Here is a 16,916-nt window from a genome sequence, read left to right on the forward strand (position 1 = left end):
CGGCTGCGAGGTAATCTCAACACAGTGGATATAAACATCTAGAATAGCAACATGATTCCTCTCTTCAACTCCTCAATTACCCGAACGACATCACGAACGCTGACCGACCAGGCTCTCCTCACCGCTCGGTCTACCAGCAGGCTTGGAAACGTCCTCGTGCCGGTGCTCGCCCTGCTCGGCCCTGGTCGCGGCATCAGAGTGCTTCGCCGGATCAAAGACGTACATGGGGAACTCGAGGAAGATGGTCCTCTTCAAGATCGTCGGCATGCGGACGTAGAGCTGCGGCGGGAACGGGATGAGGATGCTGGTGCGGTCGAGGTAGCGCTTGTAGCCCTCCCAGTTCTGGCCCTTTTCGTAACGCTTCTTGGCGCCGGGGCGCTCCTGCAGAGTCAGGCCCGAGACGAACATCAGGAGCAACGTGAGGAAGAACGGCCCGAGGATGGTGGCGTAGAGAGCCTTGAAGGCTTGGCCGCCCACGTAACCGTCCGCGGCGGAGGAGACGGCGATCATGTAAATGCCTTGGCTCGGGTGTCAGTTTTGAGTTTCCTTTTCTCCGGGGGTGTTTTGAGAGGCACGCCAAGTGACTGAGGCCCGATGGGGTCCGTATCACTTGGCACCGCAGGAAAAGACACTCTGGAACGGGCGGCGGCGGAGGACTTACCGAACTGGATGATGATCTCGCCAAAGTAATTCGGGTGCCGCGAGACCTTGAAGAAGCCCTTGTCGCAGATGGCCTCGCGTTCCGGGTGGTCCCTCCGGAACGCGTACTTTTGCGCGTCGCTCACGGCCTCCATGGCGAACCCCACGACGAAGAAGATGACGCCGACGACGTCCCTGCCCGTGCCGAAGGCGTGCTGGGGGTACATGGTGACGTTGGGCGAGTTGAGGACGGTGACGGGCAGCGAGACGGTCCAGACCCAGATCATCTGGAAGATCCAGAAGCCGAGGAAGGGGAAGAACTTGTCGCGCTTGTCGTCGAAGCGGTCGTCCTTGCCGGTCTTGATGATGCGGAAGAGCAGGAAGCCCGAGAGGCGGGCGGCCCAGAGCATGATGAAGATGGAGGCGACGACCTGGCGCGCATGGTGGTGGCCGCTGAGCGCGAGGGTGATGATGGCGAGGAGGACGAAGTTTGTGCCGCCGGCGAAGTCTGTAGGGGGTGTTAGTTGGTGAAGATCGTGAAGGGACTCATGAGACTGCGTCTGAGGTGCGACGTGGCTCTTACCGGTGAGCTTGTCGAACTTGAAGCTGAACGCTATTGAGAAGAAGAGGAGTTGGTATGCTATCGTGATCAGGGCCGTGATGGCCAGATAGTAGTCGTCGAGAACATGTACCGTCGCCATGGTGAGCGACTTTCCTTTCCTTCTCTTCTCACCACCGTGTTTGTTTGTGTTTTGGCTGGATCGTAGTTCAGAACCTGAGACGCTTTGATAAGATGTTGAAACACTGAGTCGAAGACCGCTGGTAAGTCACTATGAATTAGATATTACTGAGTAGTTGTCACTGAACAGCATTCGATCTCAAAAATGCTGTTATAGATTTTCATATATGATATTTGGAAGTCATGGAAAAATTGACCGAGTCCGGAGTCGTGATCACTTGTCGCATAGCCTGCCTCATTGTTGATTACAGAAAAGAGGTTGCACTGTCGTCATTGACTTGTTAGGCCCACCGAGTTGGGGTCAGATCGCAGAGGCCGATGTATCGATGTAGGCCAAATTATATGATGGTGGTACATCTTGCGATTCCATCGATCGGAGGTTCGAGAGTTCCGAGGGCCGCTCTGGAGAGCCACAGCTCACCAGCCACGAATGAGGGCGGGATTGTGGATCAACGCCTCACAAAATCTGCCCAGACCCGTGCTCCACTAAATTGAGTGAAACGAACGAGACTGGCAGTCCCGTCTCCCGATCATGACATCCCTATCCTTGGGCTTAATCGCAACGACCTATTGAAGCGAGAACGGGGTGGTGGTCTCACTCTGTCTTGGATTCCCTTTCTTCAATGCAGGGCGGTGCACCTCGGGACTTCGGAGACCTGCGACAGAAGAGAAGCCGCTGACCGTAGATTTCCTCATCTATCCACGGCGGTTCTGGACACCCGCGGACCAACGGACTCACCTCACCCACGGCGTCGGGACACTTTCAACCCAATGCCAATGCAGCAATGCTATTGATTCTCACGATGCGCTATCGCCGTGGTCTGCATGCCATCGTCTGCCTTACATACAACGGGCACCAAGCACACCCGGGTCCTCCCTCTGGCCCGTGACCGTGGCTTGCCGCATCGTCCTACGAAGCAGACAGCACGACTGGACGAGATCTTCAAAAGCAGAGACATCGTCAAACGCGCCCTCGCCTGGACGACGATGTTTGACCCGTCCTTCTCCAGCCACTTGAGGCGAGTCCCCTACGAAGCGAGTGTTTTCGGACTTTGGACGACGGAGGTCGTCTTAATGCTGCTTGTCCGATTCTCTTACACCTAAACCACGACGGGCTGGGGCCTACGCAATCGCAACGTGCTGGCGACACCTCCTGTCTCGACGATGGGCTCATTGGCTGCTGTGAAGGGACGACTTTCCTTCCTCTTTTCCCCTCTGCGGGCTGCAAAGATGGGATGAGACCGAATACATCCGCACAACATCAGTGCTTGGTCTGAGAAAAGTCCCGCATGGTTTCGCGAGGTCGAGCACACCGTCGAGCGGCCGCTCTTCTCTAGGCTGGGACCGACACTGGAGGATCCATCTGATTACTACATCATGATAGATCCTCACGTGGGTGCTGTCGCACAAACCACCCCGTTTGTTCCCGTTACGTGCTGACTACTACCCTTCTCACGCAGACACACAGATGATGTTATGGGTTTTGGGGGCCATGTGGTGTGGATGTTGTGTGCGGTCGATCTCCCATGCCCACCGCCCACGATTCGCATCGCTAACAATAGGCGACCTTCTCTGGTTCCGGATCCTCTGGGGAAACGGCATCAGAGTTTTCAATGTTCCTTGCGTATTTCGCTCTCTGGTTTCTTTTTTTATACTCACTACTGCGATGCCGTGAGTCAAAGGCAGCAGTTCGCAGATGATGCTGGAGGCAAAAGATGCTGATGGTTGCGAGCTGGGATTCGAGAAAAGTGTAAATATCTTCCGTCACCCGTCCCGTCGGAAACAAGTTTCCCTTGAAGGCTTCAAGCTTCAGCTGATTGACGATTTGGAGGGGTATGAGACGGGGAGACACTGACAAAGTGAAGGAATAGGAACACCAAGGGTCAACGGATTGTAAACAGAGACGATTGGAAGAGAGAGGAGATATCCGTGGACGTCAAATCGAAAAAGCCAGCCTCCCATGAGGAACATCGCATGACTTCCTCTCATCAAACAGCATATCACGTCACGCATCTCAATCCACGGGGATGAGATGCCGTCTTCCCTACTGCGGCATGGCTGCATCTGTGCACTTTTCGGTCTACCTGCCGCCGTAGCGCTTACCTGTCACCGAAGCGTAGCGCCCGAGGAGGAAAGAAAAAAGAAGAAGACCATTCACCAAATTTCTGGCGCTTTCGCAGTTTCGGGGGGTGTGAGGTCGTCGCGGCGCATCATCCCCGTCTCAGACGGTCTCCGTCTGGGGCATGTCTCACACCCATGACAATCAGCCCAAGGTTGTTCCATGCCAAGGGTCGTCGAACCCCACCGACGCTTTCCTTCTCCCGGTCACCATTTCCGATCGAAGCCTGCCAGAGGAAGCCGCAACTGCAGCAGAGATCCAGTCGGTAGGGCTCCCTAGATTTCTTGGCTGCCCTGAACTGCGCAGGCTCTTTAAGCGGGACAACGGCGAAAGAGAATCCACCTTCGTTCCTGACAGAGACATCCCGGTTTCCGCATGTCTTCGCCCCTGTCTCTCGTCAGGAACCGCCTGCCACATTGCAGAGAGGGAGCGGAACGCGGCGCAAGAAAAACGGCAAGTCGTGACTGCTTTCCTGGACCCGGGTCTCGCCCTCGACGAAAGACGGACGCAGATCGTACCAGACCCCCCTCCAACACCGCGGCGATATCCACAACTTGGCCTTGCTTGGCTTCAATTTGGCAACCGGAGCGCCGAAGCCTAAAGAGCCAATCTAGACGCCGCGGCGGCGCAATGGGCTGGGCATTCCTGGGCGAGGATGGTGAGTCGTGCCGGTTCGTGATCCCCTTTTTTATTATCTCGTGATATCTTGCAGAACCGGCTCACTCCACCGAGTTGTGCTTCCTTCTGGTCTCTTTGCCTCGTGTTCACCGTCCGTCCGATCTCTTACTGCCCGTTTGGCTTTCGCTCTTCGAATTCCTCAAAAGTCTGTTTCGCGTGTCAATAGCATAGTATTTCCTAGGTGGGCACACGGGAAAGACGGCATGCCGTGACCCTTTTTTGCGCTCTTTGACCGACGACCATCTCATCTTCTGGTCTCTCACCAAACATCAATCTTCATACGATACACCCTTCACCTCACACCCATACCGATTCCCACGTCCCCCCTGCTCGTGTGTTTGGTCACTCTTGTTCTCCATCCCGCTGCCCTTTCCTGCAGAAAAGAGGTGTCCCCACACACCACCACCACGACCACCACCATACCCTGGGCCTGCTCACACTCATTACTCAAAGGTCTTGGCCGTCCTATCTCTCCTAAACTCTCTAGACAATGTTCTGCAGGTGGCCACCTGCGTGCCCGTAACTTTACTCTCTTCCCACCCTGCTTCCCTTCACCCATCGTAATCGCGAACCGCAAACGAGGTTGGGTGTTGGTTTGTTCGTGTCGAGTGAAGGTTTTACGGACTACTCCACCAAACACACAACACAACTACACGCTCTTTAAACGACAATCTAGGGTTGATCCCACCGAGACTTCACCGACGGCTGGTCTGTTGCGATTCCGCTCTTTGGAAAAAAAAAAAAAAAAAGGAAAACCGATATACACATCGAATCTCACACACGAGAGAAAACATCTGGATCGACCACACATAGAGAAACGCTGGAGACGTCTCACGGTCGCCAGCTTCTCTCACATCCCCGGAGCCCACGATGAGGCAAGGTTTACTCCTCGCCGTGGGAGCTCTATCAACACTCGCTCAGGTGCGTTCGCTCGCCTCGGCCGGGAAACCAGAAGGACGGGAACTCACACCACAGCAGGGCGCGGCAGTCGAGAACAGGGAGGGGAAGTTGCAGGACAGGCAGATCGTCAACATTGAAGGAAATGGCGCGGTGGAGGTCAAGACGGTCAAGGCCGAGAACATCCAGGGTCTGACGGGAGGGAACTCGAATGGCATCCTCGCGGGTATCCTCGACGCCCTGAATGGGGGCAACCGACAGAACAGCGGTGGCCACAGGACGAACAGCGGGCACAGGAACAAGGGCAACAAGAACAACAACTGCCCGGCAGCGCCGCCGCCGCCGCCTCCGATGACGGTTACGAAGACGGTTTTCCAGAATGCCTCGGTGCCCGCCCCTTTGACGGTCTTCGTCACGCAAGCTGCCCCGTACGTCTTGAGTCTGGTTCCGTCTGGTTGAAATGGTGTTTACTAACTAGTCTCTCAGCCCGCCATTGACGGTCATCATGACCCAGAGCTGTCCTCCGCCACCTCCCGCCGCTCCACCACCACCGGCCGCACCGCCTGCCGCACCACCAGTTGCTGTCCCTCCTCCGGCGGCAACACCGCCGACGCCTCCTCCCGTCGCAGCCGGTAAGCCAATCCTCCCGGACTACTACCTTGCCTGTATGAGCATTCACTAACATCAATCTCAGAACCTCCCGCCGCAGCTCCGGCACCCCCAGCAGCGCAACCTCCGCAGGCCCCTGCCGCCTCGGCACCCGCGGCGCTCCCGTTCGTAGGCAACCCCGCCAACGGCAACAACCCGACGACGTCCCTCAACCTGGGCGGCCTCAACGGCGGCAGCAAGCCGAACCCGGCCGGCGGCGCAGCGGCCATCCCCGCCGTCACGGCACCCCCCGTCGCCAACAACCCGGCCGCCCCGCCCAACGGCGCCGTCAGCGGCCTCAACCTCAGCAAGTCCCTCGTCCTCGGCAACCTCCTCCAGCAGACCATCGGGCTCCAGGCCCGCGCGAAGCCCGAGGCCCAGGTCCACGCCGAGGTCATGCCCGCGGACTGGCAGGAGGAGGACGACGCGTAAGGCGGCGGCTTGTGTACGACCGGTCTGAAACGGAAACGATGTGCGGAAAGCGGCATACGAATACCCTAGAAGATCATTTTTCGCGTTTATTGTTGAACTTCGATTCTTGGACAGGGGGAGGAGGAGGGGAGGGAGGTGGTAGTGGTATCTAATGGTATTCCGAAGAGGAGGAAGGTGACCGTGGCATGCTCGGGGAAAGGCGGAAGAGGGACTCGATCAACGACTGTCGCCAGATTATTGGACGAATATCTTCGACCCCCCCGCCCGGCTGCTGCGCGAGCGATTAGGTAATTGGCCGCTCCTCCGTTTTATAACGAGGAGGTTTGCTTGGATTGGGAGCGGCCATACACGACTTTTCACAAAACACACACCCAGCTGTATATAATTCATTTCACTATTTCTGGACACTCAAAAGCACAACTCACACATCCCCGACAACAAAAGCCTTTTGCACACATCATGTCACATCAAATCATATCAGGTACGATAGCGTTGTAGGAAAATGTAGAATGAGCAAGTCTCATAATGCCCATGCTGGCGTGGTGCGTGAAATCCTCGTCCCCGGCCGTCGTGACGCGGTGCAAAGTCTTGGACTGCAGAAGGGGCACTGTCATTGCTTTTGGTTTCTATAGGGGGGTATCATAAGCGTAAACGACCATGCCCGACCAACCCGCACACTAGTTCATGCTGTATTCTCTGACCCTCACGACGCCGCGTTCTCCTTCTTCCTCTCCGCCACCCTCAGCTTCTTCGCCGCCCGCTTGCTCATCGCCGGCTGCGCGCCGTCCCCGGACTCCTCGGGCGTCTTGCGCTTCTGTCCGTTCCCGCCCTTCCCACCATCCTTCTTCCCCTGCTGCTGCGCCGCCGCCGCCGCCTTCCTCTTCGCCTCGTCGCCCTCCCTCCCGCCGACCTCGAGAACGTTCACGACGCCCCTGAACCCGGTCCTCTTGATCCCCTCGTTCACGACCGCGCCGCGCGGGTTGACGCCCAGCGCCTCGGTGCCCCTCTCGCTGCCGAGCCCCCAGACGGCCAGCAGGTTCACGACGTCGGCCGGGGCGCGCAGGCCGAGGGCGCTCCTGGCCTCGCTGCTGACGACGATGCCGCGGCCCTTGGTGGCGCGGACGATGGAGGCGAGGTTGGAGATGAAGCAGGCGCGGGCGCGCTGGTCCGTGCTACCCGCGGAGAGGACCTGGGAGTAGCACACCTCGATGCGGAGGCCGCGGGCGACGGCGGCCATGAGGGGCTTGGGGCGGAAGTGGAAGGGGTAGTGCTGGGTCAGGTCGAGGGAGATGAGGGAGGGCTCGGCCATGGAGAGGCAGGCGTTCTGGAAGGCCTTTTCGGTGGTGGGGCGGACGGCGAGGAGGTCGTAGGCGGCGGCGAGGGCGGGGAGGCGGTAGTTTTGGGAGGGGTCGGAGAGGAGGACCGTCGCGCGGTGGAGGACTGTTGGTTGTTTTGTCGTCGTCGGTTGTTGTGTGGAGGTTGTTGGTGATGGGAATTTCGGGAGGGGGTTCGTTATTTGGGAGGGGATCGGGGGCGTTATTGTGTGGTTGAGGGCCACGACCGAGTAGCCTAGGGAGGAGGCGAAGGATATGGTGCGGTTGAGGTCCTCGCGGGACGTGGAGGGCGTCCACGGGATGTTTAGGTCGTAGAGCATCTTGAAGCTATCGCCAGCTGCGGGAAGAGTCACCGGCGGTTGATCTTTGCATGCGACGAATGCTCGGAGGCGGTGGGTTATCCGATTGGCCTTTCGAAAAATTATGCGATGAGATTGCTCTTTCTGCGTCGCTGGTATGTACTCTCCGAACTGCTGTACAATGCATCGATCGTATCGTTGGTCGCGTGGGTGCTGCTTCTGCGACGCGGGCGCGAAATTTTTCGAAGTCGGAGATCGATTGAGTTGGTTCCGTGGGTCCGGCACGACGGGACGATGGTGGGGGTTGGGTTTGCATGGCGCTAGCGGGTTTAACGCTATTTCGGTAAGGTTTCCTTCCTTTTAGGTGGGCACTGGAAGCCAGCCGCGGCGGGCTGTCAACCACCGTCCGTCCTTCCTTCGACGGCGTCGCACTCGCAGCGGCGGCAAGGACGGGGACGGGAGCATCGGGCTGGAGTGGAGAGGCGGCCGATGGATGATATCACCTCAGTTCGTCATCGGCTGCCTCTCTCAACCTTCTTTTTTCCCCTCGAAAGCCACAATGTTCGTCGTATGCCAATGGCGCAGCTTCCCTTCACGCGGGTTCTGGCCACAGCGTCTGCATTTTTCATTTAGTAGGGCATATCGATCTTAGTAGTTGCATAGGTACACGGATGACCCCGGGGTCTCAGCCGGCCAGGCGATGTGGCAGCTGAGCGACTTCAGCTTTCCAAGCGGGGAGCAGCTTGATTGATGCAGGGAGGGGATAGTTCCCATAATCCCCTAGAATTCCCCTTCTCTGAAGGACGCCTTCGCATAACTCGTCTTCCTGCGATCCGCAAAGCACGCCCCCAATCGCCAAGGTATCAAACCAAGGTCACGAGTCCCCGTTCCAAGAGGCAGATCGAACAAGAATCGCCTCGTTGTTCGGGGTCCGTTTATCTTGCCTCCGAGAGACATGCCGGTTGAACCTCGTGCTGGGAGATTTCGAATGTACCGCCAAGGATGGCTGAGTACATCGTACACGCAAGACCCTTTTTTGTTGCATGGCAATTGGCAGAACCCGTCACACCAACACACAACCACATCCAGCTCGTCGGGGCCGTCAATCAGAATCTCCCGTTCATCCCTCTTCTTCCCCTCTCGCGCCAGTCACATCCCACGAAATTCCTCGCCCTTTAAACTCGAGGTGTGCGCCTGAACAAGCTCGGGCCACCCTCTAAAAAACGTTACCCTTCTCTTCCATTTCACGCCTATCAGAAATCGATTTCTTCTCTGCAGGGCGTGGCAGCTTACATAGTAAACACCCCCCCAGTCGGTCCCCTCCGAACGTCAAGAGCTGCTCCTCCCGTCGTCCAACGCTTCTCCCGTCTTCCATACATACACCTGCCGACCCGACCTGCGACTTCCAAATCCTGCCCACTGCCGGTCGTTTGCGCATCTCGAACTTCATCTTCCGTCCTGAACTCGGTGGCTGCCGGGAAACCTCACCGCTCGAGCCGCGACATCGAACGGCGTTCAATCCGATCAGAGAGCGGGGGAACGAACCTCATCATCAGGCGACTTCTGCACCTGTGCGCGCGCCGCATTCCCGCCCAGACTAAACCGACGAAAAAAAAAAAAACCACCACCGACCTCCGAAAAATGTTCTTCTTCTTCGTGTGCGGCGAGCACACCTTCCGCAAGCCCGTCGAGGGCTACGAGGGCATGGTCTGCCAGTGCTACAACTGCGGCAACATGGCCGGTCACGTCATCAAGAGCCATCCGTGGTTCACCTTCTGCTGGATTGTGAGTCTCAATGTCCCCGGCCTTTCGCATCTGGCGCATTGCAGCTTCAGTCATTGCGCCTCAATCTTCCAACTGCTTTCGAGCTTGTTTAAAGCTGTATTTCCCATGAGATGAGCCCGTTGAAATGAGTGGATTCGGAACTGACATCGCGTCTCACAGCCCGTCATACCCCTCTCCGTCAAGGGTTACACCGACGTCGTCTGCCACATCTGCAACTTTGCCCAGCCGCTGGAGAACCGCCCCGACGTCACGTCGATGAAGGGCGGCGGCGGCCCGGGGTACCCGCCGCAGCAGGCCCAGTACCAGTCTCCCCAAGGTCCTCAAGCGTGGGGAGGACATGGTCCGCCTCATTACAGCTGAGCGCGAGGTGATGTAGGAAACGGGTACGGTGCGAAGAAGGAAGAGGCAGCTGGGCACCGACTTTAATTGGGATCGGAGAAGGCGCCAGGAGGCTCTCACGCCCCTCTTATCATCTGCAACGTGCAGTCATGCGCTGGAAGTCTGCTTGGGAGGATTCAGGGCAAAGATACCAAGTTCGTGGGCGTTTAATTGGGGGCGTTATGGCAGCTTTCATTCTTTCCATCGTTATGAGTGGCGCAACGAATTGAGTTCCTAATTTTCGACTCTTGGACTTTAGCCGGGACGCCTTTACAAGCTCGAACTTGCTTTTCCACAATCCGCCGCCCGATGAGTGCGGTCAGGTAGTATGGATGTTCATGTGTCTAACCTCCCGCGTGCTTCCCCCTACGAAGCATGGTGAGCATCTTTCTAGGAAACACACGTATAGTGAGTATGCGTGCCCACCTTCTTCCCCTGGCAGGTAATGTATCTCAGTCGTCCACAATGCCGTGGTGTTGGGAATGCAGCTAGCCACGGCCTGGCACGGAGTTAAGAAAAGATGGGCATTGCACTGCGTCGTCAAAGCTGATCCTCGAGACCAGCGTGATCTACCGGCTGCTTGCTATAAAGCGGCTTCGAGGCATGAGAAGTCCACTCCGACATATGCCACCGGAACTTTTTCAACGCAAATGATACTCGGCTTGCTTGAATACATGTGTGTTAAAGGCCTCCTGTTATCCTCCTTCCTTGAAACGATATACACAATCTCATCGCGAGGACGACGCCCCCCTGTAAATCAATCTGCACCTTGTCATAGAAGCCCCAACGCGTTTGAGCAAGGCTGATCAGCCGAATCCTAAACTCCGTGGCTTTACATAAGAACCTCACCCAATGTTCTTTAAATCTTTCAACAGAACCCATGGCGTTGTTGTACTGATAGTTGCTACTTTGCATGAGGTCAGTCTTTCGTAGTTCATCGCTACCCGTCGCCTTCCTCCGAGTATTCATTCGGAAGTCTCTGGGCTGCTCGTTCAAGCCCTGGCCGTCGCCTTCCTCTCGGTCCAGTTGTCAGATATTCTTTCGCCTGTTGAGATACACGTTCCCAAGCTGAAGAACAAGGTGGAGGAGAACCTCTCAGGCTGTCACGAAATGAATCACCTCATTGTAGAAACATCCCAGGATTCATCAAAACGACTGCTTTTATGTTGTTTCCCCCACAATTCGCTCTCGAGGAGTCTTTGATGATATTTAGAAGAAGGACGACCTCACACTTGATCGACGAACTTGCGAACCCATGAAATATGACGACACCCCGGTCTGTTCGTCTCAGAACGAAAAGAGCACTACATAGACTTCTATGTTCTGGGCTTGTATATTTTAGCAAACCTCGGTTTTCAGGAAGTCAGCCGAGGAAGCCGAGACAGCTTCTAAGGCTCCTCGTCTGTCAGACCCATTCTGGGGCCAGTAGACGTTGGTCTATGCGAGCCATATCAAATGTGAGCACATACTCGCCACCGATTCTGATAGTCGCTTCCTCACGATGCTAGTCCTCCGTCGTCCCGCCTTGCCCCTCAATTCTTTCTGAGTATTCCGGTGGGTTTTAGTAGTCATTCAAGCTTAAATCCTGTCGCGTTCCTCTTCAGACAGGGATCTAGTCCAACATTGGGTTATGGCTATCAAGCACAACCACCATTCTCCGGTGGATGCACACCTTGGCCGGCTCTTGATTCTGCGGATGACCTTGTGATGAATTCTCTCATAGTATTTATACATAATTAAATCCCGAGACCCCTCCAAAAAGACTGCTCTTATTCCTGTTCGCCTAAACGTCGTCCTTGAGAATGGTTTCATGCCCACAGCCCCCTTCAGCTCGATAATACCGACAATTCCACAACCTACCTACCCATTCTTCTCCTTGCGAGCCATAGCCTGAAGCACCTCCTATCAGTGCCCAAAACAGTCTCTCGGAGTACGTACCTTGACGACCTTTGATCGTGCCGTCAACCTGGCCCCACCCAACTTTTGAGGGCACCTGGAGGGACCATACCTTCATAGGTCGCCTTTCGTTCAACGGTCTTCAACAATGAGCGGGCGACAGTTGCAACATGACCTAAGGGTGGATTGTATGCCTGGGTTTGGCAAGAGTTCGAGGGTTCGAATCACGGTGGTCCTATATATATCCTGGAGCGGCTCATTGTTTTTTTTTTCTTTTTTGGTCTTTTTCTGGTCAGTATCATCGCGTCAATGACATCACCGTTCTCGAAAATCGATATTAAGACGTCTTGAAGACATTACTTTTTGGCATATTATCGTCACAGTCCGTCCTATCCTTACATAAACACATCTATACACATGAACCTCATCAGCATCCCTCGTACGTCCGTCTACCCAAGCCGGTCTAGAGTACCCAACGCCCTCTACGAATCTGGTGTATACACCCCGTCCTTGCAAAGCACGACGATCTTCTTGAAGAAACGTCGCCACTCGAGCGGATCGCCCTTGACCTTGACGAACCGGATATCCAACAACTCCTGCTCCTCCGGCAGCCGGTGCTTGTCGATGTGGATCTCGCCGTGCAGCGACTGCCTCCTCTCGTCGAGCGTCTTCACCCTCAGCGTGGCGATGTGGTCGCCGTACAGGTTCGGGGTGGTCGCCGGGAGCGGCACGTTGAGCTGGTGCAGCGCGTCGGTGAGCATCTGCACGATGAGCGTGGGCGGCACGTGCGAGAAGAAGCGCGTGAGCGACTCGAACGGCACGATGTCCTTGAAGCGGCGCGCCGCCTGCGTGAGGGTCAGCGGGACCCCCGGGGTCTGCGAGAACTGGCTCATGGAGGGCTCCTGTCCGAGCGACTCGAGGAAGAGGCGGCGGTTCGCGACGCCGGACTCGCTGCGCGAGATGGGCTGCGTCGAGGACACGGCGATGGGGTTCATAGCCTTGAGGGCGGGCCGCTCCCAGTCCCAGGCAACGTCGTTGATGGGCGTCTCGGGCTGGGTGAAGGAGACCTTGCCCGGGGCGGAGGACGGGTCGAGGTCCATGGGGCTGGACGAGGTTCCTTGCGATGCCGTCGGCTGTTGGCTGAAGTCGATGCGCAGGCCCTCGAGCATCTTGGTGGCGAGCTTGATGGGGTCGGAGACCTGGCCCTCGGAGGTCAGGTGCGGGTTGGTGCGGGTGTACCACGGGTGCTGGCGGACCTGTGGAAAGGAGAAGCGCTTCGCGGGGTCGACGTTCATCATGCCGCGGAGTAGTGAGAGGACGTTGGTGGGTAGCCTGCTCCAGAGGGCATCTGTGCTGCGGCCGTTTGTCCGGACGTACTCTTGATATTCCCAGCTGCCGTTCGAGGGCTCGTCCCAGGGCGTGTTGCCGACGAGCAGTACGAAGAGGATGACGCCGCATGACCAGATGTCGACCAGGTCGGGCGAGTATTTGGTGCCGGACGGCACGGTCTTGTCTGCCTTGGTGCAGGCGAGGATCTCAGGGGCGATGTACGGAGGGCTGCCGCAAAGGGTCGAGCTGGTCTTGCGCTGGCCCTTGTACTCGAACATGGTGGCCATGCCAAAGTCAGCGAGCTTGAGGTTTCCCGCATCGGAAAGCAAGATGTTCTCGGGCTTCAAGTCGCGATGCGCCACGCCCTTTGAGTGAATGAAGCTCACGCCGCTGATGAGCTGGAGGAAGTAGACGTGTGCGATGTTCTCGTGGACGCCCACGTCGGCCTCGATCTTGTCAAACAGGTCGCCACCGTCAGCGAACTCCATGGCGATCCATCTCCAGTTCGTGTCCTCTCCCGAAGCGAACCACTCGATGATGTTTGGATGCTGTCCGACGTGGGAGTGGAGCGAGACCTCCATCAACAGCTGCTTCGACGACACGCGGCCATGTTTGGTAGCGTATCCCTTGTGGATGAACTTGACGGCGAAGACTGGTGTTGTTGCGTCCTGCGGGATGGCCTTCTTGATCCTGTGTTGTCCGTGTCAGTGGGGGTGGCCCATAACGTGCGATTCGCGAAAGAGGGGTGTCCCACGATGCGTATGCTCCCCGGCCAATGGTCTTGGAAATGATCCGGAAGGGCAGGTCGGTGGGCAATGGGTCAAGCTGCGACTGTTGCATCTTGTTCGGTGAGAATGCCACGTCCGGAGGGGTGTTCAGATGATTCCAATGGGAAAGCTTGTTGCGGTTGGCTAGTCCATGATCAAAGTCGATCTGGACGTGGACGGGAAATGAGACAGGCGGCAGGGGTCTTGGTTCACATGCAATGACTCTTTTTTTTGGCAAACAGAAGGCAGGCAACAGCCAATAGCACGAATAGAGTGAATGACGTAGCTTGCTAAGGGAGGCAACATTCAATCACAAAGAAAGCCAGGGTCCAGAATCAATCAAAATCACAATGTTGACCTAATGTCTAGCTTTTGGCGCTTCCCCGCGTGGTTCTACCTTCTAGGCACCAGACGCGTCTTGACGGGAACCGCGTAAAGAGCTTTCAATTAGGCCGTGTTTTGTCCCCAATTGAAGGCAACGTTCCAGCGCCGCCATAACCGACGCGTATCTATTGGCCGATAAGATCTCTTATCGTGGTTGCCGGAGCGCCGGCCAGGTAAACAGTCTTCCGTCAAACTTGCAGGGGCCCGCCGCCTAAGGACTCGCCGCTTTTGCGACGGCCAACCTAAGTACAATGGACCTCCACCTGGGGAGGTATCACCGATTCCAAGTCACATAGATCCTCTGAGAACAGTCCGAGCGAAGGGTGGTAAAGGTCTTTGGATTTGAAAGGCGCATGCAATTCTTAGGTGATATTCTGTTTCTCCCTTCGGCCCAAATAGCCATCCCATCCTCCAATGATGCTGTGAAACCCATGGCTGTATTACTCCAGTAACTTCACATGCAGTTGAACTGGCATGCAAGACTCTTCTCCTCCTCCTCCTCCTCCTCCACATGGAAAGAAACCCCGGAAGGCGTCAATGGTAAGCGTCCCAACGGCGCTCGTGCGAGGTAGGTACCCTAATGAACAAACATGTTAGAACATCTGTAGCGATCTCAGGATGATTGTGAACTGACCGTTGAGTCCAGCCTTTCCGTGTGCGGCATGCAAGGCAGACTTGCATTTTGCACTCTGTGCAGACCAAAATGAAACTGTCTAAAGTTTTCTTGCAAGCATGGCAGTCAAGCTTCCCATGACGTCTCAATTGCCAACGGAACCAAAACTTGGTGTGAAGAACGCAGTTTCGGATCATCTGCTTGTGTGTCGAAGACATAGAGACGTGAGAGGCTGGCACGCTCGGGGTCGAAGAGCGTGTGGAATATTCTTGTGCGAAGAGGTCCGTGGTCGAGTCTTTCGTCAAAATTGTCTTAGGAGAGGCTGTTGTATCCTCCTCGCCCTCCGAGGACATGGGCATTGATGACCTGTGATCCATTAGCGGTGGTTCCAAAGGTTTGGATGATAGCAAACCCACTCGGAGTCGAGTCTTGCATGATGACAATCCCGCCAAGGGCAACAACGAGCGTTGGCCATTCTGATGGGCGATAATGTGTATGGGGGATGGAAGGACTTCGAGTTTAGTGAGCGATTATAGTTTTCTCCAAAGCTTGCTTTCGGCAAAAGAATGACAGCGACGAAAACGACGAGGTTGAGGAAATGGGTTGAAGAAGACAAGAGGTTTTGGTGTCCTGGTAGAGTTGAGGAAATTTTATACCTATTGGAGGTGACGAACGGCAGGTAAGGTAAGGTAAGTCGGGTTGAGGGCAAAGTCTGGGAAGGATAGACGGGGAAGTTTGAAGACGTGGACGTGGACGTGGAAAGTGCTTGCTGCAGTTAGTTGCCTGAGTCTTGGGGATAAAGGCCCTTTCAAGAAGGAGCACCTGGAAATACCTTCCTGGCTGCAGCAGCTCTGCACTTGCAGAGTGAAAATGTCTTCTTTTGGCAGCAGGCTTTGATAACCTGGTAGGACGGCAGAAGGCATGACTTTCTCACATGCCTTCTTGATCCGCAGACAGACTTTTGGTCCAAAGTTGGCAGAGTAATCTGGCTGGCACCTGACTCAATGGATATTGTGAAACAAGGAGGAACACTTGTTCCTCCAAGCTTGGTGCTGTGTTGGGATGGTCTGATCAGAATATCTGTCGAGAAATCACTTACACATTGTCTTGTATTTGCCGAAAAGTGTTCCAATGCCGCCTTGAACAGCCATGCTTTCTGGATGCCCGGGTTTGGAGCAACGGCTGCCTGCAGCCGGATGTCGACGAGTGGTAGCTGCCGGCAGCTGAATGCCTTCGAATTGAACCTGCAATTGTTGTCGACGGGAAAAAAATCAATTGGAGGGACGGGAGGTGAGGTCTTGAAGGAACAATAATGGGTAAGAACACCTGGTGAGGTGAAACTTGGATCGATCGAATAAGGTAGTAAGTTGGAAAGTGCAAGTGTAGCGACAAAAGAAAAGAGGTGAATTCCAGTAAGGAAGGCGGGCATTTGTTTGAGTACCTACCTACATAGGTAGACATACACCCGTGTAATATTCCGGAACTGAGATTTTCAGGCTGGGAGCCCGGAATTTGGAAATCTTCAGGACGAATTGACGCTTCGGCAAATACACCAACACCCTGTAAATACCTGTCATCAGAGCAGACATATCATCGACATCTTCACGAAAATGCTAGTCAATATCTTCATATAAATACAGGAGCAATAATGTACCCGCGACTAAAGGATGCCGCGACCAGACAAGACCCGTGGACAGCTCAAGACGTTGAAGAGACAGCCACATCTCGAGTGAAGTTGAGAGATCAACCAATAGCGTGTAAGCGGTACGTACCCAGTGACAGCCGTTGCCCACCCGTTGTACGGCAGCGACAACGCTAACCCAAAACGTCACTCAAACTCAGCGCGTCGCCCAGATACCAGCTTCCCCAATTCTCCAACCCTGAGAAGCCCTCTCACCCTACGAATAATGCCTTTCTGTTATTCTTGACGCCGCCTCAAGCTCTCTTACGTTTTGCCCCTTGATCATCTGCGCGTTGCC

The 16,916-nt window shown here is 55.6% G+C and overlaps 5 protein-coding genes across 5 annotated transcripts; 2 read left to right on the forward strand and 3 right to left on the reverse strand.

Annotated features, from left to right (window-relative positions):
* Positions 1 to 90: 90 nt before the first annotated feature.
* On the reverse strand, positions 91 to 1,340 carry CkaCkLH20_04099 (uncharacterized protein; the record flags this gene model as incomplete). The annotated part of the gene is made up of 3 exons (XM_038886818.1): positions 91 to 518; positions 662 to 1,147; positions 1,223 to 1,340. The coding sequence occupies 3 exons, from the start codon at positions 1,338 to 1,340 to the stop codon at positions 91 to 93; spliced, it is 1,032 nt and encodes a 343-aa protein (XP_038748068.1).
* A 3,705-nt stretch (positions 1,341 to 5,045) lies between these two features.
* Positions 5,046 to 6,152, forward strand: CkaCkLH20_04100 (uncharacterized protein; the record flags this gene model as incomplete). The annotated part of the gene is made up of 4 exons (XM_038886819.1): positions 5,046 to 5,096; positions 5,154 to 5,500; positions 5,559 to 5,704; positions 5,767 to 6,152. The coding sequence occupies 4 exons, from the start codon at positions 5,046 to 5,048 to the stop codon at positions 6,150 to 6,152; spliced, it is 930 nt and encodes a 309-aa protein (XP_038748069.1).
* A 703-nt stretch (positions 6,153 to 6,855) lies between these two features.
* On the reverse strand, positions 6,856 to 7,806 carry CkaCkLH20_04101 (RNase P subunit p30; the record flags this gene model as incomplete). The annotated part of the gene is made up of 1 exon (XM_038886820.1): positions 6,856 to 7,806. The coding sequence occupies one exon, from the start codon at positions 7,804 to 7,806 to the stop codon at positions 6,856 to 6,858; it is 951 nt and encodes a 316-aa protein (XP_038748070.1).
* A 1,620-nt stretch (positions 7,807 to 9,426) lies between these two features.
* CkaCkLH20_04102 (uncharacterized protein) lies at positions 9,427 to 9,930 on the forward strand (the record flags this gene model as incomplete). The annotated part of the gene is made up of 2 exons (XM_038886821.1): positions 9,427 to 9,570; positions 9,730 to 9,930. 2 exons carry the CDS (start codon positions 9,427 to 9,429, stop codon positions 9,928 to 9,930), a joined length of 345 nt encoding a protein of 114 aa, XP_038748071.1.
* Positions 9,931 to 12,326: 2,396 nt separating this feature from the next.
* Positions 12,327 to 14,013, reverse strand: CkaCkLH20_04103 (uncharacterized protein; the record flags this gene model as incomplete). Its single annotated transcript, XM_038886822.1, has 2 exons — positions 12,327 to 13,863; positions 13,928 to 14,013. The coding sequence occupies 2 exons, from the start codon at positions 14,011 to 14,013 to the stop codon at positions 12,327 to 12,329; spliced, it is 1,623 nt and encodes a 540-aa protein (XP_038748072.1).
* Positions 14,014 to 16,916: the final 2,903 nt, after the last annotated feature.

Source organism: Colletotrichum karsti, assembly GCF_011947395.1.
Source record: "Colletotrichum karsti strain CkLH20 chromosome Unknown Scaffold10, whole genome shotgun sequence".
Lineage (NCBI taxonomy): Eukaryota > Fungi > Ascomycota > Sordariomycetes > Glomerellales > Glomerellaceae > Colletotrichum > Colletotrichum karsti.